Source organism: Trichechus manatus, unplaced genomic scaffold (genome assembly GCF_000243295.1).
Source record: "Trichechus manatus latirostris isolate Lorelei unplaced genomic scaffold, TriManLat1.0 scaffold00088, whole genome shotgun sequence".
Taxonomy (NCBI): domain Eukaryota; kingdom Metazoa; phylum Chordata; class Mammalia; order Sirenia; family Trichechidae; genus Trichechus; species Trichechus manatus.
The window spans coordinates 2,643,946-2,671,470 of record NW_004444024.1 but is presented as its reverse complement, the minus strand read 5'-3'; the positions used below and the strand labels follow the sequence as shown (position 1 = coordinate 2,671,470).

General features: G+C 39.6%; 1 protein-coding gene across 1 annotated transcript; it reads left to right on the top strand.

Annotated features, from left to right (window-relative positions):
• Positions 1-6,072: 6,072 nt before the first annotated feature.
• LOC105756587 (secreted seminal-vesicle Ly-6 protein 1-like) lies at positions 6,073-7,325 on the top strand. The gene is made up of 2 exons (XM_023736496.1): positions 6,073-6,133; positions 7,138-7,325. Exons 1-2 carry the CDS (start codon positions 6,073-6,075, stop codon positions 7,281-7,283), a joined length of 207 nt encoding a protein of 68 aa, XP_023592264.1. The 3' UTR covers positions 7,284-7,325.
• The last annotated feature ends 20,200 nt before the right edge of the window (positions 7,326-27,525 follow it).

The following is a 27,525-nucleotide window of genomic DNA, read 5'->3' as shown; positions in this document are numbered from 1 at the left end:
CCTAATACATGGCATAAACAGAATATGAACCATAAGTAACAATGCACAAGCAGCAGAAGAAAGACTAGATAACTGGGAGCTTGTAAAATCAAACATTTATGCTCATCAAAAGGCTTCACCAAAAGAGTAAAAAGACAACCTACAGACTGGTAAAAATTTTTTTGCTATGACAAATCTGATCAGCGTCTAATCTCTAAAACCTACAAGATACTGCAAAACCTTAACAACAAAAGGACAAATAACCCAATTAAAAAATGGGCAAAGCATATGAACAGGCACTTTGCCAAAGAAGATATTCAGGTGGCTAACAGACACATGAAGAAATGCTCACAATCATTAGCCATTAGAGAAATGCAAATCATAACTACAATGAGATACCATCTCACCCCAACAAGGTTAACATTTATCCAAAAAACACAAAATAATAAACGCTGGAGAGGTTGTGGAGAGACTGGCATGCTTATACACTGTTGGTGGGAATGTAAAATGGTACAATCACTTTGGAAATCGATTTGGTGCTTCCTTAAAAAGCTAGAAATCGTATGGTACAATCCAGCTATCTTGCTCCTTGGAATATATCCTAGAGAAATAAGAGACATCACACGAATAGATATATGCACACCCATGTTCCTTGCAGCACTGTTCACAATAGCAAAAAGATGAAACAACGTAGCTGCCCATCAATGGACAAATGGATAAACAAATTACAGTATATTAACACAATGGAATATTATGCAATGAGAAAGAGCAACAATGAAGCTGTGAAACATAATGTGGAGGAATCTGGAATTCATTATGCTGAGTGAATTTAGTCAGTCACAGAAGGACAAATATTGTATAAGAACACTATTATAAGAACTCAAGAAAAGGTTTACACACAGAAGACAACATTCTTTGATGGTTACGAGGGTGGGGAGGAAGGGTGAGGGTTATTGACTAACTAAATGGTAAACGAGTATTATCTTAGGTGAAGGGAAGGACAGCACACACTACAGTGGAAGTCAGGACAACTGGATTAAACCAAAGCTAAGAAGTTTTCTGAATACAACCAAACACTTTGAAGGACAGAATAGCAGGGATAGGGGTCTGGGGACCATGCTTTCAGGGGACATCTAGATCAATTGGCATAACAAAGTTTATTAAGAAAATGTTCTGCATCCTACTTTGGTGAGTGGCATCTGGGGTCTTAAAAGCTTGGAAGTGGCCATCTAAGATGCATCAATTCGTCCCAACCACCTGGAGTAAAGGAGAATGAAGAACACCAAAGATACAAGGAAAGTATTAGCCTAAGAGACAGAAAGGGCCACATAAACCAGAGATTTCATTAGCTTGAGACCAGAAGAACTAGATGGTGGCTGGCTACCCCTAATGACCACACTGACAGAGAACACAACAGAGAGTTCCTGATGGAGCAGGAGAAACGTGGGGTACAGAACTCAAATTCTAGTAAGAAGACCAGACTTAATGGTCTGACTGAGACTGGAGGAACCCCGGAAAGCATGGCCCCTGGACTCTCTATCAGCCCAGAACTAAAACAGTTTCCGAGGCCAACTCTTCAGACAGGGATTGGACTGGACTGTGGGACATACACTGATACTCGTGAGGAGTGTGCCTCTTAGCTCAAGTAGATACTAGAGACTAAATGGGCAGCTTTTCTCCAGAGGTAAGATGGGAAGGCAGAGAGGGTTAGGAGCTGGTTGAATGGACATGGAGAATCAGGGGTTGAAAGGAGGAGTGTGCTGTCATGGTATAGGGAGAGCAATTAGGGTCACACAACAATGTAGGTATAAATTTTTGAATGGGAGACCAACTTGAAATGTAAACTTCATTTAAACTACAACAACAACAACAAAAAAATAAAATCCCTATGGAGTACGGTACTATACTGACACACATGGGGTCACCATGAACAAAAGTCAAAAAAAAAAAAAAAAGATTCCATGGAAGAATCCTGATCAAAAGGGTGGAAATACAAAACAGAATTTAAAATTCTCATGGAATCCAGACTTTCTGGAGCTATGGGAGCTGGTTGAACCCCCTAAACTATTGCCCTGAGATAATCTATAAACCTTAAACCAAAAATATCCCCTGAAGTCTTAAAACCAAACAATAGTTTAACTTAACTAGCAAAAAAATGACTGCCTTGAGCATTATGCCCTTTTAAGAAATATCTGTGTGGAATCAAAGTGACAGCAGCAGCATGAAAGATGAGACAGAAACCTTACGAGGCAGTGAGTTTATGTGAATGATGGAGGAACGATTCAGCAAAGAAGGATGAGAATGGTTGCACAACTAGAAGAATGTAATCAATGTCACTGAATTTTACATGTAGAAACTGTTGAATTGGTGTATGTTTTGCTGTGTATATTCTCAACAACATTATCAACAAAATAAATAATTTAAATAAAAAGAGTTACTGTAGAGAGAAATTTATGTTTCAATAGAAAATTATAGCACCCTCTTGCAGGCTGTGAGACACTGGTGCTGTTCATTGTCTTTGAGCTCTTTTACAGCCCTTGGTAAACTACAGGCCACTAATCGTTTCGTTTTCTACCTACAAATCAGACCGGTTTTTGCTACATAGCTTATGCTGTTCCCATGTGTCCCTACATAATCATTTACCCACTGGGAAAAATTAGAAATATGAGAGGGACCAACAATGTAGGAACAAAAGAACAAACTATTACCCATTTAAATGCAGCACCAAATGGAAGTATATAAAATCCTCTAACTGAAGGCAAACTTTTAGGATGCTTGATTATGGGAATAGCTTTTTTAGTCACAGGAGCTGGACTTTCTTGCATTGGAAGATACGCTTTAAGATTACAAATCAAACTAGAGAAAGTAGCATTAGAACTAGAAACTTCATCATCACAACTTGGGGAAGATATCTTTTTCTTATCCAAAGAAGTATTAGAAATTCGTGAAATTACCTTACAGTATAGATTAGCTTTAGACTATATGTTGACCTCACAGGGTGTTTGTGCTTTGTTTGGGTCACCATGCTGTATGTACATAAATGATACACAGCATGAAATTTATCAAAGTGAAGCTCATGCACAAGAAGCTGCTGAACTGGCCAAAGTGAAAACTGAAACTCCATGGGATTTATTCTCCTGGATAAATCTCAGATATAGGAATCTTGGCTCAGAAGAATCTTCCAAACTTTGGGTATAGCCCTCTTGGTTGCTGTCATTGTAGTTACCCTCCTAAAATGTATAATTTCTACAATCTTAAATGCACTAAGACGACAAATGATATCCACTGTCACCATCAGAAGAAACATACGGAACAAAATCAGACATCAGACATTCCTACTAATCAGTGATGGAAATTTTTGGACAAGCTCTCAGTATGCCTGAGAGTATGACCAAGAGGAGGGAATATTGTTTTTTTTTAAAAAAAGAAAACTTAGGTGAGTTTTACAGATTCCTCTGAGTGCATAGGAAATTTCACAATGACTCTGAACAAAGTGGAATGCACCCTATTACAGATAAACAGGAACGCACGAGACATGGTGGAGACATAGTGTTCATAAAATCTCTTTGTGATAAGACATTTGTTAAGTATGGACTTGCTTAAAGTTTACCTTGTGGAAAGAATTTAACTTTACAAGGTAATCTAGTTTTAGCCCTTCTTTCCTTAGACAATAGTTCTAAACCTTTAGATTTTCCTGAATAATTGAGACACCTTTCTTGTACCCATGAATGAGTGCTGGCTGGGCCACAAGGACCACCTATTGGCCTAAGGAAGGGAAAGAAGCATGAATTAATTATGCTAGCAGTAGGCAAATGGTTTATCTCCTTCTTTGTGTTTCATTACTTTTCTCCTTAAAAGCTCACCTTAACTAGCCTAAAATGAGCCCTGCTACTTTTCTGAATTGAGAGGTCTCCCTGTATGCATATAGATGAACTGCTTGAATAAACCCTAAATAATTTCTTTTGTGCCTCCATTACTTTGACAACCCTAAGGAAAGCCCCTATATACCTCCTTGACTCTGGCTCAAATGGGGATTAACTGCCTTCTGATAGCTCCCTGTGCTGAGATGATTTTGTCAAGCCTTGCTTTGGGCAGTTTGTATTAAGAAAATTAGTTTTTTTTTTCTAGTACAATATATTCACTTATTAAATTTCAATAAACTTATTAACATGACACATGCTTCTCTGCCATGAGATTTTGATGTTGTTGGTGCCCAAGCCAATCTTATGAACTATGCACAACACATAGCTCTTCAGCACCTCTGCAGGCTAAAATGGGTCTTGTCTGTCTTGTCTACTGCTGGATTGACTGTGAACAATGGTAGGAGGAATCCCTGGCATTGGGGAGCGTGCACAACTGGGCCCTCCGGAAGGAGGATCAAAGAGAAGCTCCAGGGAGATGAAAGAAAGGAATTCTTTCAGTCTGGGCTAAGCAATAGGGCACATCCCCTTCTCTGATCTGGAGCATTCTAGGATTAGGGCTAAATGGGTCTCCCAGAAGAACCATTTAGTAAAATATTTATTCTTAGCAGATGATAGAAAATTATTTCTGCTGACACATGTCTATTCTTGCTTATAATGTGAGGCTGGTGCCAGGAACCTTCCTTGTCTAAAAGAGCTACAGGTGACACTTCTGAAGTGGGTCTCCGACCCTCTAGTCCTCAGACATTAATTTGGAGGCTCTTGGGACCCATAAAGAAGTGGATGTCACTAGCACAGTAACAGAGTCATTGAAGTCTGGAAGACCTGTGTTTGAATCTGCCAGTTATCCTCTTTGCCTCCTTGGACCAGTTGCTTCCTCTTGTTTTTTTCATGAATAAGATAAAGATGTTGATAACTACCACATGGGATGCTGTGTGAGAATCAAATGAAATATTTTCCAAGCATTTAGCAACATGCCTGGCATATAGCAAGCTCTTCTTATGTTATTTGGGGTGAGGTAGGGATGAATTACACTTCTCTGGAGTGAGTTCTCCACTTCAGCGCATTTCCTGTCCTTAAACTGGGAGAGGGTGTATGGAGAGGTGAGGGGATGTCAATTCTTGAAGCTAGGTGTTTGGGTAAGGGAGGACCCATGTTCTGGGATGTGCCTAGAGCTACACAGGAACCTGATGCCAAAGCAACAGAACTTTTGCTTGAGAACAAGGTTTTTAAATTTCATTCATCAACTTGTAAGCAAATAATCATCCCTATCTTGCCTGGGAGCTGCTTGTGTGGCAGAAGCGGTTTGTATCAGCTGCTGAACGAAAGGTTGGTGGTTCCAATCCACTCAGCGGCTCATAGAACAAAAGGCACGTGATCTGCTTCCATAAAGACTATAGCTAAGAATACCCTATGGAGCAGTTCTACTCTGTAACACATAGGCTCACCATGATTCCGGGGGCAGCTAACTGGACGGCAGCTAACAACTATATCTAGTCTGGACTACGGTCTAGTAGGTAAGCCCCACACTCCTATTTTGTGTTCAGGCTTTATTTAGCAACAGTGAAAGCATATATCCGTTTCTCTGAACATATTTTGTTAGGCGCTTCAAATATCTCACCTCCCACCGTATTTCAGGGAAGTAGTCCTGTGAAGGGAGCCCTGGTGGCACAGTGGTTAAGCGTTTGGCTGCTAACCAAAAGGTTGGCAGTTTGAATCCACCAGTTGTTCCTTGGAAACTTTATGGAGCAGTTCTACCCTGTCCTACAGGGTTGCTAGGAGTCGGAATCAACTCCACCGCAATGGGGTTTTTTTTTAGTCCTATGAAGTATGGAGTGTTGAAGCCAGCATGCCTCCAGAGTCATTAACTCACCTGAATCTCACAAATTCTTTGGCTGCATAAAGCAGATACGATTCTCCCATTTTAATGCTAGTTAAAATGAGACAAAAAGAAGAAATGGAAGAACATGGCTCTTTGGCTCTCTGTGGACGTGACCAGAGCCAGGGATGCTGGGAGCAGCCAGGCCAGGGCTCCCCTGAGGCAAGGGGAAGTACAGCGTACTCCTGGGCTTCCACTGGCTGCTCCTCCCATCCTGGGGTTATAAAGCAGCGATTCTCAGGGGCTGAGGCACCTGGCTCTTGCCCTTGTCTTTTGCTCTTCCCTTGTTCTGAGATGGGTAAGCACCTGCTGCTGCTGTTGCTGGGCCTCTCCATTCTGTTGGATTTCCTGCAAGGTAAGCTTCTGGGAGCATTTGGAAGGACGGTCGGGGCTTGATCTAAGTTAGCAGAACCCACACCGGTGGCTGTGGATTGTTGGTCCACGGGGAGGTGAGGAGTGAGGTGCAAGAGTGGTCCTGGCCTTCCCTTTAAAGATGGTCTCCACAGCCTCCACTCCACCCGCACTTGTTTGTCTCCCCTTGGCCTCCACTCTCTTTTGCTTCCTCCTTGGCTTTTGGCTTCACTATGCTCCTCTTTAGTTTTTCCTCCTCCCTCCCCTGGTGGCACAGTGGTTAAGAGCTTGGCTGCTAACCAACAGGTTGGCTGCTGGAATCCACCAGCCGCTCCTTGGAACTCTGTGGGGCAGTTCTACTCTGTCCTATAGGGTCCCTATGAGTTGGAATCAACTCAATGGCAACGGTTTTTTCTTGTTTTGTTCTCTCCCCTATTTTACTTCAAGCTCAAGCTTCTCCCTGCTGCCTGCGTTCTAATCTCTGATACTCCCAAATTCCACTTGCTTTCTTCCTGATGGCCCTAAATTTGAGTTGAAAGGGAGCTAACATGGTTTTTTGTGGGCAATGAGGGCAAAAGATGAGGGTTGTTCTGAAAGAGCTGGGAGGAAGGATTGAGGGTGACAGGATATGGGATGGGGGAACCTGTAATGTAGGTCATGATTTTCACCCTACAGTAGCACCATCAATTTCAGGAAGCCTGAGTACCTGTAAGTACAGAAATTCTGTCTGAATTGGCCCAGGCCCTGCCCCCAGAGGCATGCATACTGCCTCCCCACAAAGGCCCTTGGTACATTCCCCCAGATTTGCGAAAGATGCTACGCTGTTATAAGCCAACCACCAAGAAATCAAACATGTGCTTACAGCACACTAATATACACCAAATATGTATGGGAAACTGAACATTCATTGTTCATGCTAGGTGTGGGACAAGTGGTGGGCACTGTCTTCTGACCTATGGCAAAGCTGGGCCCAGGAAGAGCCACATTATTCTGATTTTGACTTTCCAGCTCTAGAATGTCACAATTGTAGTTATGTCAATCCTGATGGGAGTTGCCAGACTGAGAGAAACACATGCAAAGCCAGAAAATATCAGAAGTGCATTCTGAGGAAGTACTATGAAGGTAGGTGGGGACTGAGGAGCCTCTTGTCATGACCCTAGCCAAATCTTGAGAGAGGTGGCTCTCTCAGGAGCCTTGAGGGCCAGAGAAGAGAGATTTGGGACAGCGTCCTCTGGTTCTGGTGCTGTGTTGCCACTAGCCCTTGACTCGACCAGTAGACCTATCAGGAGAAAAAGGGCTTGCTGAGGGGTCTCTGGGCCTTTGAGTGCTACTATTAGATCCTGAGGGATGACACGAATTGGGCTATAAAAATTGCACTGGGGTTTGTTTGTGGTAGGGCTTTTGGGAACTGGAGATTCTGTGGGGAAGAATTCAGGGCTGGGAGAGGATGACCCACGAGGGTCCCACCTCATTCGTCTCAGTTCCTTCCTTCCAAGCAGCTTCATGCCCAGATCAATGTGCTGTTTTTCCTCACTCATTGAATCATTGCTACTTCCAAGAAATGTTTATTGCTTTCCTCTTAGGTAGCAAATGTTTGCCTTTTTTGAAGGAGGTCTCCTTTTTCTTGTCTTTATTCTTCCGCAGATGGCAAAGTCCAGTATGGATTGCAGTTCTGTGGGTACTTATGTGGCTTTGAAGCTTTGTATGAAGGATCTTGGCGCATGGAAAGTTCATGCTGCAATGACAAGGATCTCTGCAACAATTTTTTTAACCTTGACCCTCTATCCTGAGCCTTGGTCCTCCCATTCATCACTTCTCTGTTCTCATGTGTAAGCCTCAAAGAACTGGGCTTTCTTTAAGCTGCATTGTCCAAGCCCTAAAATCTGCTCCTACTGAGCTATAAGTGTGAAAGATTTAACAGCTAACCCATCTGCTAGGTGTTTCCTCCCTTACACCACCTATGGTGCTCTGTCTTTTCTTAGATTCTAATCTTCTTGCCTTGCTTTGCTCCGTCCTTCTTCCTCTTCCTATCCTCCTTCTTCATTCTTTTCTTTTTAAACAAGTATCTCCTGACTGCTAAGCACTGTTATTACAGATTGAATATACAACAGTGAATAAGACAGACGTGATCTCTGTTCTCATCTCACCTTTGGTTTGGTGCTTCTTTTGTACCAGGCTGGCCATGGTAACTATGGTTCCAGCACCTTCATCTTTCTTATTCATAGAATTTAGGGCTTGAAAGTACTCCTTCACCACCCCCTCCATCAATTACACACACACACACACACACACACACACACACACACACACACACTCTCCCTCTCTCTCTTACTTTCTTACTTACACAAATTTCCTGTTTTTTCCCAGTTGTACATTTTGGCTTTTTTCCTAATAAATCCCTTATATTTGGAGATTGGTGTTGTTTGAAATTTTTGTTTTAATTGCATGAGTAAAATGCATGTTTAATTTAGAAAAAGTTGAAATGTCAACATAAGCAAAAATAGACATCACTAGTAATCCTATCCTTTGTACTCCCATATACATTTTTAATCAGTTGATTTCTACAAAAAAAATACATGATAAGAATTTGAGTGGGAGTAATGCTATACTTTTTCTTGAAGCACTGTTTTATCTGCCTTCCACAAACATTGATATATTATGAGTTTATTTTCATGCAGTTCAAAATATTTTCTAATTCCCCCTTTGACTTACTCCTCTCAGTTATTTAATTTCCAAATATTTAGAGTTTTCCTGGTTATCTTTCTGTTATTAATTACTAGTTTAATTTCATTGTTGTTAGAAAACATACTCTGTTATGATTTATTTTAAATTTGTCGAGGCTTGATTTATGGTACATAGTATATTCTATCCTTATGAATGTTCCAGTGAAGTTGAAAGGAGTGTATATTCTACTACTGCTGTGTATTCTCCAAAAGTCGATTAGGACTAGATGTTTGACAGTGTTATTGAGATATTCCATGCAGTGATATTTTGTTCAACTTGTTCTACTGATTACTGTGTGTCATGGATTGAATTACATCCCCCCAGAAATGTGTGTATCAATTTGGCTGGGCCATGATTCCTGCTATTGTGTGATTTTCCTATATGTTGTAAATCCTACCTCTATGACGTTAATGAGGGAGGATGGGTGGCAGTTATGTCAGTAAGGCAGGACTCAATCTACAAGATTGGATTGTGTCCTGAGGCAATCTCTTGAGATATAAAAGAGAGAAGTGAGGAGAGAGACAGGAAGACCTCATGCCACCAAGAAAGCAGTGCCAGGAGCAGAGTATGTCATTTGGACCCGAAGTCCCCGCGCAGAAAAGCTCCTAGTCTGGGGGAACATTGATGAGAAGGCTGACACAGAGATAAAGGCTTTCCCTGGAGCTGATGCCCTGATTTTGGACTTTTAGCCTACTTTACTGTGAAGAAATAAATTTCTCTATGTTAAAGCCATCCACTTGTGGTATTTCTGTTGTAGCAGCACTAGATGACTAAGACACTGAGAGAAGAGTTTTGATATCTCTACCTATTTCTTTTTGTTCATTGGTTTTTGCTTTATGCATTTGACATTCTTTTGCTAGTGTATGTAGGATTATTATGTCTTCTTGGTAGATTGATCTTTTTATCATTAAGTAATGTCCCTCTTTATACCTGTTAATAGTTATTTTCCTGATAATATAGTCACTCCAGCTTTCTTTGAATTAGTGTTTGCACGATACATCTTTCTACATCCATTTACTTTTAACACACACACACACACACATACACACCCCTTTATATTTAAAGTGGTCTTTTTTTTTGAGCACAGCATATAGTTGGTCCTAGTTTTTTTTATACAATTTGACAATCTATTAATTGGCATGTAATAGTGTTTACTTTTAATTATATCATCTCTTTTTCAAGAAAAATCTTCATTTTACCTTTGATTTTGGAATTATTTTTGTTGGCTATAGAATTCTGGGCTGAACTTTTTCTATCAGTATTTGAACCCATTGTCGTCAAGTCGATTCTGACTCATAGTGCCCCTATAGGACAGAGCAGAACTGCCCCATGGGGTTTCCAAGGAGCGACTGGTGGATTTGAACTGTCAGCCTTTTGGTTAGCAGCTGAACACTTAACCACTGCACCACTAGGGCTCCGTATCAGTATTTGAAAGTAGTCACTTTATTGTCTACTGGACTGCATAATTTTTGATGAGTATTCTGGTACAGTTCCTATTTTTGTTTCTCAGCACATAAAGTTTTTTTCTCATGCTGTCCTCAAGATTGTCTCTTTATCTTCAATCTTTAGCAGTTTGATGGTATTGTTTCAGTATTTATCCTATTTGAGATTCTCTCAGTTTCTTAAATCTGTGTTTTAATGATTATTTTTGGAAAATTATTGCTGTTGCCCCTTGAAATATGAATTCTGCTCCATTTTTTCTTTCTTTTTCTTTTGAGAAATCAATCACATATATTAGACTATTTCATATTATCCCAAAGCTTTTGGGTGCTCTGTGTTTTTATTATTATTATTTTATCTTTTTGTGTTTTAGTCTATTGCACTGTCTTCAGTTCACTGATTTTTTTCCACAGTCTACTGATGGGCCCATCATAGGAATTCTTTACCTCTCATACTTTGTTGTTTTATTTCTAGCATCTTATTTGGGTCTTTTTTGGAGATTTCATTTCTCTTTTCAAATTCTTCCTGTTCATGCATGTTGTATATATTTTCCACTTAATCTTTTAACATACTAATTATAGTCATTTTAATATTCTTGTTTGATAATTCCAACATCTAGGCTCAGTCTCGTTCTAGTGATTAATTTCTTGACAATGGGTTTAGATCTTCTTGCTTCTGTGTGTGTCTTGTAATTTTTTATCTAATGTTGGACATTGTGTGTAGAAGAGTAGAGACTGAGGTAAATAGTATTGATGCCTAGAAATGGACATGTCTCCTCTTGTGCCAGAATGTTAGTATGAGAATTGGGGTCAATCTAGTCAGAAGTTGTGCTAGGCTGGTCTCTGCTGTCCCTGTCATTATTTTTAGTGTACCACAGGCTTCAAATACTTCTAGTGGTGGGTTGCTGTTGTCTTAAGCTTAGGAGGACATAAGCTGTGCTAGAGGGTTTTTCTTTTTGTTCATCTCCTTACTCAGCTTTCAGCCGTCCCTGAATGATTGCACCACAGAGGTGGTCTCTCTCCAGGCTTTGCTCCTCTCTCAGCGGTACACTATTGCTGCTTGTTACTCAGTGCTAGGCTTGTAGTGATGACAAAGAGATTCTCTGTTTTCCTAGTTCAACCACAATTGAACATATAATAAAATGAATGAGAAGAATTTAATTAAAGAAATGTGATATAAATAATATAAACACATTTTCCTCACCTGAAATGAGACATAAGTCTTCAAATAGAAAGGTTCTACCAAATGTCAAGTAGGATAAACAAAAAGATTCCACTCAGACACATCATTATGAAAATTCAGTTTACCCATTATAACGAAAAGATACTATAATCTCCTAGAGAGAAAAATTACTGAAAACCAAACCTCTTGTTGTCGTTTTGATTCAGACTCATGGAAAACTCACATGTTCCAGAGTAGAACTGCTTTGTAGTGTTTTCTTGGCTATATTCTTTATGAAATCAGATTGTCAGGCTTTTGTTCTGCAGCACCTCTGGGTGGGTTCTAACTGCCAACCTTTAGGTTAGCAGTTGAGCTTAAATTGTTTGTACCACACAGGGACCTTTCCTAGAGAGAAAGAGCAGGTCAATATAAAGAGATGAGAATAAAAATGACATTGTTCTCAGTAGCAGCCCTAGATGCTGGAAGTCAAAGGAGTAATGCCTTTAATATTCTCAGTGATATTCCAGGATTTAAAATGACAGAGGAAAGGTAATTTTGCCCTCCTCTCCTTAGAAACCACTCAAACACAACAAGGAGAATGAGAGACAAAAGTGCATACCTTACCTTAGAGGAAACAAATCACCTATAACACATATGGAACTGTGGTGGTGCAGTGGTTAAGTGTTTGGCTGCTAACCAAAAGGTTGGCAGTTTGAATCCACCACCTGCTCCTTGGAAACCCCATGGGGCAGTTCTACTCTGTCCTACAGGGTTCCTATGAGTCAGAAGTGACTTGATGGTAATGGGTTTGGTTTTGGTTTTTTGCTAACACATACAACACATGAAGATAGAAAACCAATGAAGGAGTGAGAAATGACTTGACAGAAGAGGAAATGTGGAAATGTAAGGGTCAGCAGAGGGCTTACAAGTAGCAGGACCCAGAGAAGCTTAGGAATTGGAGCCACCAGGAACTGCAAAGATGGCATGAGGCTCGAGCCTAAAAACAGAGAGGCAGTTGGTAAGGAGCAGTTAGGGCCCCATCCCCACCCCAACCCTCATAGGAAGACAACAGCTTCCTACTCTGCCCCAAAGCAGCTGAGAAAATTATTCACAGAGCTCCACACTTCGGACTCCAAGCAGAGTTAGAGGCAGGATAAACACCAGGCTAGAAATGGAGATGAAGTGAATGTCTAAATAGTGAGTGTTGAGGCCTGTTTGCCCTCCCCCTACCTGATCCCAGAATGCTGGAGAGACTCTTGTCCCCATGCAGATAGAATTTTGGAGATTCACTGTCTGGAAAAATGACTACTGCAAAATGAGAGAACTACAAACACTGACATTTGTGGCTCCCTCCAGGGAATAGTCAGCTCTGCTACCTGCCCAGCCCCACAGTATAAGCTACCCATCAAAAAGCTCTGCCCCTTAAGACAGTACACCATACTGGGGAAGCCAGCACAACTTGTACAAGGCAAGGTCATGGAAGCTTCATAGACACATCCGAACTCCCTGAGGGACTGAATTGCTGGGTGGAGGGCTGTGGGGACCATGGTCTTCAGGAACATCTAGCTCAATTGGCATAACATAGTTTATAAAGAAAATGTTCTACATTCTACCTTGGTGAGTAGCGTCTGGGGTCTTAAAAGCCTGTGAGCAGTGATCTAAGATACTCCATTGGTTTCACCGCTTCTGGAGCAAGAAAGAATGAAGAAAACAAGATACAAGGGAAAGATTAATCCAAAGGACTAACGGACCACAACTACCATGGGATCCACCAGACTGAGTCCAGTAAAACTAGATGGTGCCTGGCTACCACCACTGATTGCTCTGACTGGGATCACAACAGAGGGTCCCAGACAGAGCTGGACAAAAATGTAGAACAAAATTCTAACTCACAAAAAAACACCAGACTTACTGGCCTGACAGAGACCGGAGAAACTCTGAGAGTATGGCCCTCGGACACCCTTTTAACTCAGTAATGAAGTCACTCCCGAGGTTCACCCTTCAGCCAAAGATTAGATAGGCCCATAAAACAAAATGAGACTAATGGGGCACAACAGTCCTGGGACAAGGACTAGAAGGTAGGAGGGGACAGGAAAGCTGGTAATAGGGAACCCAAGGTCAAGAAGGGAGAGAGTTCACATGTTGTGGGGTTGTTAACCAATATCATAAAACAATATGTGTACTAACTATTTAATGAGAAACTATTTGTTCTGTAAACCTTCATCTAAAGTACAATAAAAAAATTTTTTTTAAAAAAAGCTCTACCTTGCACAGAGTTTCCTATCTCTTTTCTAGTACCTCAGTCTTAAACTTTAATAGCAATATAACAAGATATTTTAGGAATGCTCCTACGGGAAAGACAGAACCAAAATAAACACATTATTTTTTTTAAAAAAACAACTGAGAGAAACAGAAAACTGGATGAAACTTTAAAACATGCAAACATATTTGAAGATAATCATAAAAAATTTAATTAATAGAAAATTTGGAAGATAATGTTGAAAAAATCTATGAAATATTAAAAACAAATAACAAACACTAACAAAACACAGGAGATGGACAATAGAGAAGGCCAGAGTTTTGGAGTCAAACTTGACTCCTCTCTTTCTCTCACAACCTACATCCTGTCCATTAACAAATTCTTTCAACTTTACCTTCAGAACATATCCAGGATTGGTCCTTTGGTTGGGCTACCCTTGGTCACAATGGCTATCATCCCTCACCTGGAGTAATTCAATAGCCTCCTAGTGTTCCTCCTCCCAAACTTGCCCTCCTTCCCACCCTTGCCATAGTTGATTCTCCACAACTGCAGCCAGAGTGCTCCTTTTAAAAAACAGGTGAATCAGGTCATTCTTCTGTTGACAATGATTTGATAGAGCCTGTCGTCTTTTCTAATAGGCAAATTTCTATCAAATAATACTGCATGGCAATATTTAACATATCAAAAAACATTAAATGACAACTTTAGCATATCAAATCATACTATAAAATCATTTTACAAATTATTTTAGGCAATAATGTGCCATTTTAGTTATCTCAAACTTGATGTGGTAGTCAACCTCCAATATGGTCCCCAATGATTCTCACCCTATCTGAAGAACATGATTGGTGCCCATGATTTTGGGTTTCAGGTAGAAGCATGCCCTAATCGACATACCCAGCAACACTATGGTACCCATTGGGATTTCCAGGGTCCTCTGTGTTGAGGAAGTTGCTTAGATTCCTTGAAGAAGACTGACAGAGAGAAGGAAGATTTGGAAGTAGGTCAGAGAGGGCCTGAGGGAAGTTAATAAGAAACCTCCCACCATGTCTGGGAGACCCAGAACCAGTATGTTTCAAGTATTTCAAAACTGAAAACAGGTATCCCTTGATTGAAATCACTGAACTTAATAAAAATATATGAACAGAAGAAATACTGGGTGGTAGCTCATGTGGGACTACTTCCTTGGGTAGAATAAAAAACTTAAAAAAACCTTCCTTTGGTATGCACGAAAAGCCTTCCTATATTGTAATTCTTTTAAAAAATTGCTCTGAGCTTTCAGTAAGGAAATTCTCCTATAGGTGATGTGGAGGCCTTGTGGAGCTATCTGGGCTCCAAAGCAGAAGGTGTCAGCTTATTAAGTATAGAATAATCTGAGTTGCAAGTGAGAAACAGAGGTAAACGAGTGAAGGTGGGATGGCAGGAAAAGTATCAGGAGAAGATCAACCAAAAAGGAGAACTATAAGAGATGGAGTATGAAAGTTGCCTACTTCAAGGATTCTGCCCACTAAAAAAATTGGTGTGGGGAAAGAAGGAGATAACCAAAACGTTTGGGTTCCATCTATATAACAGGGAAAATGAATTTACCTTGTCTACTTTATTGGGTTATCTACTTTACTGGGTTTGTCTACTTTATCATCCTGTCTGATGATCTAAGTGATATTGCAAATATTATACAGGTTGTCCCCTACTTTTGTACATACTCTAATCCTGAAAATGCATATGAAACTATAAATCTGAAAATTAGCTTGTATATTAGAACCACGTTTCCATTCCTAGATATCTAAAAATATTATCAAATTCCCAATTAAACATTTATCATGTTCAATTTATCATGTTTAATTTTCAATGATATGTTTATTTTCAGCACTTCAAGCAATTTCCTTAAAATAAATTATCTCCAAAATTGTCCAGGAACTGTTAAAATAATCAAAACACAAAGAAATTGAAACATATTTTGAGCAGTCATGCTATATGCATGCAGGGATATAATTTTTTTCTAACACCAAGTGGCTCAAAGTAAGCTAGTTACAATTGTTAAAAACTAAATCTTTGAATTAGCTTAAAACAAGAATATTTGGTAGTTTCATGATTTAATAAACAACTTGCAAATTGAGGGAATGCAAGTCTCCCTGAATGAAGAAAATGAAGAAAAATACTCCTGAGGATTGGAGATTTCACAGAAGCTTAAATATGTTGTTTCATGAAAACAATTTTCCATGATGACTAAGTACTTAATGGTTACCGAGCTCACTTTAAAAAGTAACTCTAGAAAGTTTGGCACTTTACTCATTTGTAGCTATGAAACTTCTTGAAATTAAAATTGAAGAAGCACACAGTTGGTTTCATTAAATCACGAGTAACGAGTTTGTTATTGACTACACTTTTCCAGCCAGAAAAGACAAAATTACAATGCTGTACAGCAGAACAAGTCAATACTTTTTCAGTTTGGGTCAGGCTTTTTACAGTTAATTTTTGGATTCATGGGTAAAAGAAAATGCCTAAAATCAAAGTAAGATGTCTTTTTTTTTTTTTTTAACGTAAGTAACCCGAGTTAAGCCCAATGAGCATCCAGTGGAAGCTCTAGGTTTTTTGTTTTTGCTCTACTTAATTGGTTTTCATTACTAGGTGAAGTACTAAGACCCTCAGCTCCTATTTCTGGTACCATAATTTTACAAACAGTAGAAGTAAAATGGAATAGTTTTTCAAATAATCTTATACACACTCCCGAGGGGACATAGGTCACAAATGAGAGTAGCTGGTCGGCGGTACACCTTGTGATGGCTAGAAGCATTCATTTGTCAGTTGATGCACCCAAGTCTGAATCCAGTCTATTAAAGAGGATCAGTACAGGTTGATCAAAAGTTAAATATAGGATGTAGAGGCCTGCATGTACGTCAGCCTAGGACAAGGTTAATATAAGAAATGACAGTCAGAGTTAGACTCCTAGAGCCCCTTGGATTTTGGAAACATTCTGACCATGCCCAGCACTTGGAGCTATATAAGGTCTTCTACATAATAGAAGTTAAAAAATTGTTTGCTGAATGCTTGATAAAAAATATTTAGAGAAATCTATTAGACTGTGAGAGAAATGTATTTTATAGGTTAATTAAATGTAGATATTATTTATGTAACATACAAAAACAAAATCATTGAAAACTTTGAATTCTGAGTTGACATTGTCTTGGGCGAATAAATCCTGTACTGATAAAAAAACAAAAAACACTAAAAAAAAACCAAACCCGTTGCCATCAAGTTGATTCTGACTCATAGCGACCCTATAAGGGAAGGAAAAAAACAACAAGAACATTTCAATTCAATCTTTTCCAGTTCTAAAAGGTGAGACTTGTTTTTTTGTTTTGAGTGTGTGTGTGTTTTTAATTATGGAAAATATACATATATATGAGGTACAAAGGGTTTGCCCTAGACTGAAAACCTAAAGGTTGATAATTTGAAACCACTCACAGGTACTGCAGAAGAAAAGTTCTGGCAGTCTGCTAATGTTAAAATTATGTTAAAATTACAGCCAAGAAAACCTTATGGAGTAGTTGTACTTGGTAACACATGGGGTTGCCGTAAGTGGGAATCAACTCAACTGCAACTAAAAAAAAGAAAAACACAGTGTATATGCATAACAGAAAATTTTCCATTTCAACATTTTTTAAATGTACAATTCAAGGCCATTACTTACAATCATCATTTTGTGTAGTCATCACCACTATTAGTTTCCAAATTTCTCCCATTACCCCTAAGAGAGGCTCAGTGCTCCTTAAGCAAGCAACGAGACGTTTGTTTTTGCAGACAAATGGTTGATTTTGTAGATCTGTGAAGAAGGTAGGGTTAGAGCCAAGATAGGGGACAAAGAAGGATATTGTTTCTCATAACAAAAGGAAGAAAACTAAGATTCTAACGCAATCGGTGATTTCTAGGGCTCTAGAGAAAAGAAAAATTCAGAGAGTCTGGAGAGGAGTCTGGGGGAGGAGGTGATCAGGCAACAGGGTGGTATAAAACTCCTCTGTTGAGCCCTCAAATTTTCAAAAACCTTTGCACACATGAATGCCTTATATTATTTTGGTGGCAAAGGGATGAATGTGGAAAAGGAGTTCAGTGCCTTGTCTGGGTTGGTGCTGGGCACACGTATGAAGGAAACTAAGGAAGGTTGAAATGCCAGTGAGGTCAAGAGTCAAAGGAGAGATAGAATTAGAGCTAAGAGTGACCATAAAAATGTAAAGTGATTTGTACACCCACACAATAGATGATGATATTCTAAATACTTCTGAGCTTTCCTGGTCAGCAGGGAACAGGTGGATAGCAGAAAAGTTTGGACTTGTCAACCGTGCCCCTTCTGTTACACCTGCAGACGCAGGATCGCATGGAGACTAGTACATCTCTCATCAATGGAGGCCTCTGAGAGGGCGGATGTTACCAGAAATGAGTGGTTTACTTAGGAAGTACAGAGCCATGGACTGGCGAGAAAGATTTTAAATTGTGTTCCACCACTCTACAAAGACGTGCTGACCATGCAGGCCTCTGAAGCCAAGAGGCAAAGAAGGAAGGCTGAGAAGTCTCCCAGGCAACACAAGAGCAGCTGGACCTTCTAGGTCAAAATTTCCACCGTGCACGCATACACACACACTATACACATGCAGCAAAGAGAAATAGCCTCTGAAAAAGTGATGTGACCCGAATGACTCTTGCCAAGAGCAGCACAATGTGCTACTGAACTAGGAAATAGATACAAGATGGATTTCTGGGAAGAAATTATATAGTCTCAGCCTTGGAAACGGGACAGAATAGATCAACATTAAGATATTAATGTTGTAAAACAACTTTTTTTTTGTGAAACAAGGATATTACTGTAAGTCTGAAACGGCGTTATGAGAAGCTTTAAAGGGATTGTTGTTGTTAGGTGTTGTCCAGTTGATTTTTGACTCATAGTGACCTCACATGGCAGAGCAGAACTGCCTTATGGAGTTTTCTAGGCTATCGTCTTTAAGGGAGCAGATCACCGGTTCTTTCTCCCATGGAGCCACTGGGCAAGTTCCAGTGGCCAACCATTGAACCACCAGGGGTTATTAAAGGGATAGAGGAGGGGCAACTGATTTAGCAGGAGAGAAGAAATTAATCTAAGTGCCTACACTGGGGGATAGTAGCAAGAATCAAGAGAGCCCCGGTGGCACAGTGGTTAAAATGCTCGACTGTTAACCAAAAGGTTGGTAGTTCGAATCTACCAGCTATTCTGTGGAAGAAAGATGTGGTGGTATGCTTCTGTAAAGATTATAGCCTTGGATATCGTATGGGGCAGTTCTACTCTTTCATATAGGGTTGCTTGCAGTCAAAATTGACTTGACGGTAATGAGTTTGGTTTTTTGGGGGGGTGGGGTAAGAATCAAGCTGATGTACCTCGTAACTACTAGAAGAAGGTGGGGTGATATGGATTGCTCCACCAATAAGATTGCTTACAAGTCTATATAAAAAAAGGAAGATTCTCACGTCCCCCCATCTCCTAAGTTCAGACCCATATATCCAATTACTAGCTACACTCATTTCATATATCTAGGTACCAACTCCACCATGGCACCCTTAGCAGAAGGCAGTGGAGATGAAGTAGACGTCAGACTGAAACCTGGAGGAATAAGTAAAAGTCTGAATGCTGAATGGTGATGCCGCCAACAGTGGCGCCACTAGGGGGTGCGGGGGACGCAGACAGCACCAGGTGACACTGTAAGAAGGGGTGACACCAAGATAACTGTCTATAAAATTTTTGTGCAGTGTTTCAGCAGAAATTTATTACTTTTTAATAAAAATATCCCAGTAGTTAGTTATAACAACAGAAACATTTTTCATAAGCCCAGCTTACATGTATCAATATACCTCCAAGGCTAAAACGATATGCTAATTTACTTTTTGAACCTACTAATGTGCTCCGGTCAGAGCTGTCGTTATTACTCAACTACAGTGATGCTTTGAATCATGTGGTTTCATCCGCACGTACTACAAGCCCGTGCTGCTGTTTTCATTGCTGCAGGTGTTCTTATAGTCACTGATTTGGTCAAATTTTCTGGTGTTTTTAGCTACAGTGTTGTGGAAATTAGTATTTGTGAACCTATATCAATAATTTTTTTGAGAATGAAGTAGTTTTAAAGGAAAGGGAGGAGAAAAATTAAAAAAAGCTTCCACTCAGTTACTAATAATACTGTAATTAATAATGTTGTAATTCAATGTAGATTTTACAAAACAATTTTGTTGTTAGTCATATAATCTAAGAAATATAACATTTAAGCAATTTACAGCTATATTTATCACATATTATTCTATGACTAAAATTGATAATAAACATTACTAAGGATTCTGTATGGTCTGGTATGGGAGGAAGTCTATCGGGGGGTGACATCATGAGTTACCTCACTGGGTGACATCAACCCTAGTGGCACCACTGGCCTCCAGTTCCTTTCCCTTTCAGAATGCTGGCAGTCAGCCTCTGTCAACACCTCCCTAGCTAGACAAGAGATGAGAAGATCCTCCTCTGAATTCAAGTTGAATGAGTCTAGAAAAAAAAAACAACTTACAGATGTTGACATTTGGGTAAATCAAGGTAAGAGTTGCTGCTCACTCAGCCCCCATTGTCTAAAGTGAAGTTTCACTTATTGATGAACCCCCTGCCCCTTTGTCCATGCACATAGAATTTACGATGGCTTTCTAGAGTCTGTATCTGAAACGTGAACACAGAGCCGATGTCACCAGATATTTTAGGACAGCTTCCAACATGAAAGACAGATGCCAAAAACAGGAAAATGTACCACGGAGGTAATAGAAACCCTACACAGAACAGATGAAAACTTTTAAATATAATATTCTTAGTGACATAGTTTCCAACTGCAGGATAAACAGAAGATCCTGTGAGTTCACAGAGAAGAAAGCAGTACCTATAGAAAGGATCAGGAAAAAGTAATAACATGAAAGTTCTCAGAAACAACATGGCAAAGTAGAAGAAAACAGAGAATTTTAAAAAAGAAAAAAATGAGTGAAAATGCTTTTCAATCCATATTTCTTTACTCAGTTTAAACTGAGAAGAGAATAAAGGTATTTTCAGAAAACCAGACTAAAAAAAAAAAAAAAGAAAGAAAGAAATGATTACCTGCATCAAAAGTACACTCTCCTACAAAACTTGAAGTACTAACCTGATAGTGGTTAAGAAAAAACAGGAGTTTCAGTCAAACCATTAAATCTGGTCTTTTTACGAAAATTTGACTGAGACTGGGGGGACCCCAGAAGACATGGCCCTTAGACTCTCTGTTAGCCCAAAACTAAAACCATTCCTGAGGCCAACTCTTCTGACAAAGATTAGGCTGGATTATGAGACATAAGATGATACCTGTGAAGAGTGTGCTTCTTAGCTCAAGTAGATATATGAGACTAAATGGGCAGCTCCTGTTTGGAGGCAAAGTGAGATGGCAGAAAGGGACAGGAGCTGGTTGAATGGACACAGGAAATTCCGGGGGAAAAGGAGGAGTGTGCTGTCACAGTATAGGGAGAGCAACTAGGATCGCATAACAATGTGTGTATAAATTTTTGTATGAGAACTAACCTGAATTGTAAACTCCCACTGAAAGCAAGTTAAAAAAAAAAGAGGAGGGGGGATTTATTTTCTCATATAATAAGAAATCTGGAGATAGGCAGTTCCTGATACTGGGTCAGAGGCTTGAGTGTCAAAGTCTAGTGTCTGAAGTTCTTTTGCCCTTTCCCTTATTCTTGTTGTTCATAGTCACAAAATGGCTGCCTAAGGCAGGCATCATCCATATTCAAGGTGGTGGCTGAATGTGAGGTGCATTGGCCAGGAATTACACACACAATCTCCCTCATGGTTCCCACATGGAAGGAGAGAATTCTAGCACTGAAGCACCACTGCCTCTTGCTTTTATCACTATCTGGCATTATATTATATTCCAATTTGTTTGTTTGTTTCTTGCCTGTATCATCAGGTCTTATCTGTATGCTCATAACTTTATCTTGTCAAAATAATCAAAGCACGTAGAAATTAAAGCATTTAGAGTTTATTCAAGTAGTTAATCTGTAGGCATACAAACAGACCTCTCTGTTCAGAAAAACAGGGAGATTTATCTTGGGCCAATTACACTGAATTTTGTAAGGAGAAAAGAGAGAAAACATGAAGAAGAAAATTAATTAAAAGGGTAATCTTACCATGATTAATTTGAAATATGCTCCCTATCCTTTTTGGGGTTAGTTGACGTTGGACACCAGGTGGTATTTGTGGCTTGGCCAGCCTCTACTCATTTGCACAAATTCTCAGGTGTTGTCTGGAGGTGTTAAGTAATAAAGGCACCTCAGCTACTGAAGAAATTCCAAGGATTATTTCTCAGGAAAAGAACAAAGGCCAAACTACATTGGGTAAAGTTAAATTCTTTGCACAAGATAAATTTTAAACAAGTTTTTTGTTAACAGATGTTATGTTACCAAAATGGATTTGCTCAATTTCATAGTCACTGTGTCTCCTCTTAATTTCTGTTTACGTATTCTTGAGTGCATTCTACATTGGTCAGTGACCTTTGTGAATTTTCTTAGGTACTCAGAGGAATCTGTCCATTTCTTGCTCCTTGGTTTCTCTCTTTAGCAATGCCCTACCTCGTGGTCATGCATACTCTCTGAGGTGCTGAGAGCTTGACTCAAAATCTAAGCAATCTAAAGACTGATCCTGTTGTTCTGCTAGCTTCTGTTGACTGATGATGGTGGACACCATTTTTATCTTAGCTATTGCTTACACACATTTAAGATCCTTGAGATTATACATTTTAGTAAGACTATTCTAATGTGTGTGACTAAAAGGTCAATACCCAAGGTTTGAAAAATTCCTTAGAGACAAGGACAGCAAGAACCGCGATTTAGCCAGGAGAATAAATAACGTGGAGTTTTCATTTTTACTTTGGCCAGTTTGACTGCTTGTTGTTTATGGGCTTTAGCTGCTGCTACACTTTGATAAATTTCATACTGGGTATCGTTTATGTACACACGGCATTGGCACAAACATCTCCCTGTGAGGTCAACACATAATCTACAGTCAGTCTATTCTGTAAAGCCGTTTTGCGAATTTCTGATAATTCTTAGGATAGGGAAAGGATAGCTTGTCTGAGTTCTGGCACCGAGTCTTTTAATTCTAATGCTAACTTATCTAAGACCATTTATAATCTTATAGTGTATCTTCTCGTGCAAGAAGATCTGTCTCCTGAGGCAAAGGGAACTATTTCCATAACTGTGCATCCTAGAAGGTTGTTTTCCATTAAAGATTACTTGTAACTATTATTTAGTGTTCCATGTGAACAGACAATCATTTATTCTGTTGTTTTTACAGCACTGGTCTCTCTCATATTCCTAATATTTCCTTGGGGTAAATGATTACGTATGGACACATAAGGAACAGCATAAGCTATGTAGCAAGGTCCAATTCAATTTAGAGGTAGAAAACAAAACTGTTAGTTCCCTATAGATTACAAAGAGATGTAAAATAGTTCAAAGACAATGAGCAGGACAAGAATCTGATAGCCCACAAGCGTGCTACAGTTTTCTATTGAAACATAACATTTCTTCCTATAGTCAGCCTCCTTTTGATCAAAGACAATTTCAAAGCAAGGTTATTCTTGATCTTAAAATCAGGCTGGTCATCATTATTTACATAGATGCAGCAAGAATGGTCATTTATTATTTGGCCTTTTAAATTTGCTTTGCTGGAAGTTTTCATAGAGAATGTCAGCTGAAACTTATAAAACTCTCTGAAGACTAGGAAGCCAAGTCAAACACTTGCAACCAGATTTCATCTGTAGTACCCACATATTTGAATGAGGTCCTCTCTTCTCAAGATTCCAAAATATCGTAAGGTTCCTGGTCCTGCCAGGAAGTGACATTTTGTACTTACATGTAGTGCTGGGAAAGCTGCAAGCCAGGTACCGGGCTGATTTTCTTGGGAGGGCTTTGTAAGTATTTGCTCCATAAAGTCAACCTTAGTTCTTTAATCGGTCATATCTGATTATATGGGAATCCTTTTCAAATACAATACCCCAGTCGAAGCTTGATTATGTAACCAATGTTTTCAGTTATTTCCTGTTGATAAAGATGACAAATCATTATTGAATTTATGTATGTATTTACATTGCCATGAAAATAAGAATACTCATTAAGAGTTTTCTAAATCTGGAGGAATCAAGCAGAAAGAAAAAGAAATGTTTCATTTCTGTTTACAAAAGCATAGTCTACTAAATTGTTATAAGTTGTAGACAGTTTAAGACAAAAAAAGATATTCCTTATATCTGGAAATAAAAATATTAAAATTGGCAATCCACAAAACCAAACCCGTAATAACACTTCAATCCACTCAGGCCTATGTAATTAATTCCTGTTCCACTCGATCTAGGGTTTCTAGTCTTGTGAACCCATCAGCTTCTCCACCAGAGTTCTGGAAATCAGGGACCTATATCTGTGGATATAATCCCATCTTGGAAGTGATTTGTTAACGTTAATGGGGCTATATCAGTATAAGGTGTGTCTTAAACCTAATCACTTTGAGATATAAAGAGCAGCATAGACACAGAGACAAATGAGCATAAATGGAGGAAAGATAGATGCCCGATGGAGATCTCCAGAGAAGGTGGAATGCCGGAGCTAGAGAAGCTGCAACAAGGGTTTTCCCCCAGGGCAGATAGAGAGGGAGCCTTCCCCTAGAGCTGGTGCCCTGAATTTAAACCTCTAGTCTCCTAAACAGGGAGGTAATAAATTTCTGTTTATTAAAGCCACCCACTTATAGTATTTCTGTTATAGCAACACTAAGAAACCAAGATACTGGTGCACTTAGTTAAGTGCCAGCTCCTTAGCTTGGTGTTCAAGACTTTCCCCAAATTAGCCCTCAACTTCTACCTCAGTACTCCCAGTACTTTAACCAATATTGAATTTATTTCTCTCAGAACACACTGCACTCTCCCATCTTTATATCTCTAAAAAAACTCTAAAAGTTTTCCTATGATCTGAGCCTGTCAAAAGCCTACCCATCATTCTAGTCCAGAGTTTTTCCATCTTGGCCCTATTGGCATTTTGGTTCCTTGTAGTGGGCCACACTGTCCTGCGTGACATGTTTAGCAGCATACCTGGCTTCCGTCCACTAGATGCCAGTAACAAACCCCACCCCAGTCCCCGCAGTTGTACAAACCAGAAATGTCTCCAGATATTGTCAAATGTCCCCTAGGGTGGGATTATCCCCAGCTGAGAACCACTGTTCCAGTCCCATCTCAGATGACACCTTCATAAACTTTTTCTTAAAACTGCTTGCTCTTCCCCCTGTCTCTAATATTCCCTGGTTTAGGTTCTTTATTTATTTATTTATTTATTTTTTATCTCCCTTGTAACGTTGAATCATTTTTTGCTTTACTATTATCACTGTTTGTGACCAGATTCCCTTCATTCGCTTTTACAGTGTCTTTCTGTCCTTGAGAGACAACAGTGTGTAATTCAGAAAGAAACCAAACCAAAAAAAATACCTCAGGCTCTGCAGTCAGACCGCTGTGCATTAGCCTCACAGAGCTTACTTACTATATGACCCTAGATAGGACATTCAATCTCTCACCCTTTTTTCATTTGTTAAAAGGGAATAAAATGTTAAAATGAGATGAAATTTGGTATTAATTTTAAGCACAGTACCCGACAAAAGTTGGCACCTGAATACGCTTTAATAGAGCAAATTGAGTTGGGCCTTATTCTTTCATGCGGCTGAGGCCTCCCTATGCTCTAGAAGATACTGCTCATCCCTGTGTCTCTGAGCCAAGTGAAGGGGCAGCTGAGACTAGAATGTGAGGGAGGGGTGTGTGCACTTACAGGTCAGGGTGAGGAGTGACGGGTAGAGGCTGCAGTTAGGAGCTGGCCTCACACACATGAGGAGGAGTTTCCTACATGTCGTGTGCTTCTTTCCCTCCCAGTCACCCTCCTGGTCATTCTTCCGGAAGCTGTGGCCTTGGAATGTGTCCAGTAAACAGTATCATGAGCCATATCTGGAGTCATACGAATTACAGAAAGTGGAGTCAAGTAAACTGGATTAAAAAGATAATTTCTCAGAACCTCCTTGTCTCCTCTGTAAAACAGGGCTGATAATATATACATGTTAAAGAAAATTGCCTCTTCCGCCTATTTAAACTTAACTCCTAACCCTTCCCAGAAACTAAAAACTTGTGATGAAGACAGTTCTGGGAAAAGTTTAAATAATAAACCATAACTAGCCTATTGAATGCAGACATGAAAACTTAATAAAACAATCCAAGCTAAAGCTCCACTTTTAGATACCCCACCTGCTGCCCATTTTGTGAATGACAACCAAACATTTTAAATTTCTATTCTGGAAAATCCCCTAACAGTTTGTACTATTTATAAGCTGGTCAAAATTGTAATGTGAGGAGCTGATTTCATTGGAGGGGCACTTGCTGTTTGTAAACAGTTATTTGCACCCAATAAAACCTTTTAATTCTCATTGACTTATTGATAAGATTTTATATAGACATACCTCACAGTACTGCTATTAACAGGTAAACTGTAAGTACTATATACAAAAGCTACAAATTTAATATATATGATATTACCAGCACAACTTAAACCTCCACAACAGAGGGTGCTGGACAGAGCTGGACAAAAACGTAGAACAAAATTCTAACTCACATTAAAAAGACCAGACTTACTGGCCTGACAGAGACTGGAGAAACCCCGAGAGTATGGCCCCCGGACACCCTTTTAGCTCAGTAATGAAGTCACTCCTGAGGTTCACCCTTCAGCCAAAGATTATAGAGAGGCCCATAAAACAAAACGAGACTAATGGGGCATAACAGTCCAGGGACAAGGACTAGAAGGCAGGAGGGGACAGGAAAGCTGGTAATAGGGAACCCAAGGTCGAGAAGGGAGAGCGTTGACATGTTGTGGGGTTGTTAACCATTGTCATAAAACAACATGTGTGCTAACTGATTAATGAGAATCTATTTGTTCTGTAAACCTTCATCTAAAGTACAATTAAAAAATAAATTTAAACCTCCAGAAAAGGAAACCTTAATAATTACTGACTACTCTTCATTAAACTCCTGCTGTGAGCCAGGCATTGTGCTGAATATATTCACCTACAATGTCTCAGTCAAACTTCAGACGGCTAAAACTTAGCAACTGATGTTGTATGTTTTGTTAGTTGCTGTGGAGTTGGTTCTGACTCTGGGTGACCTCACATATAATAGAATGAAACATTGCCCAGTCCTGCACCATCTTCATGATCCTAGTAATTTGCTCCCATTGTTGTAGCTATTGGGTCAATCCATATCATCAAAGATTTTCCTTGTTTTTGTTGGCCCTTTTCTAGTGATTGGTCTTTACTGATGATGTAAGCAAGTTGAAGTCTCACCATCCTGGCTTCTACGTAGCATTCTGATTGCATCTCTCCTTGTTTGGTGGTCCACAGTATATTCAATATTCTTCACCAACACTAAAGTTCAAATTCATCAATTTTTCTTCTGTCTTAGTTTCTCATTATCCAATTTCACACGCATATGAGGCGACTTAAAAGACCATGGTTTGGGTGCTATTTTACAGATGAGGGCACTGAGGCTCAGAGAGGGTAAATCTTTTGCCCAAGTTCACACAGCCAGAAACCTGCAGAATAATATTTAAATGCAAATCTTTGCTTTGTGACATACCAAAACCAAACCCGTTGCCCATCAAGTCAATTCCGACTCATAGTGACCCTATAGAACAGAGTAGAACTGCCCCACAGGATTTCCAAGGAG

Bases quoted from the DNA above. Each gene is read 5' to 3' on its own strand.
- LOC105756587 (XM_023736496.1), top strand. From the start codon at position 6,073: ATGGGTAAGCACCTGCTGCTGCTGTTGCTGGGCCTCTCCATTCTGTTG. The intron at 6,134-7,137 runs GTAAGCTTCTGG...TTGACTTTCCAG, and splicing joins TCTGTTGGATTTCCTGCAAG to CTCTAGAATGTCACAATTGT.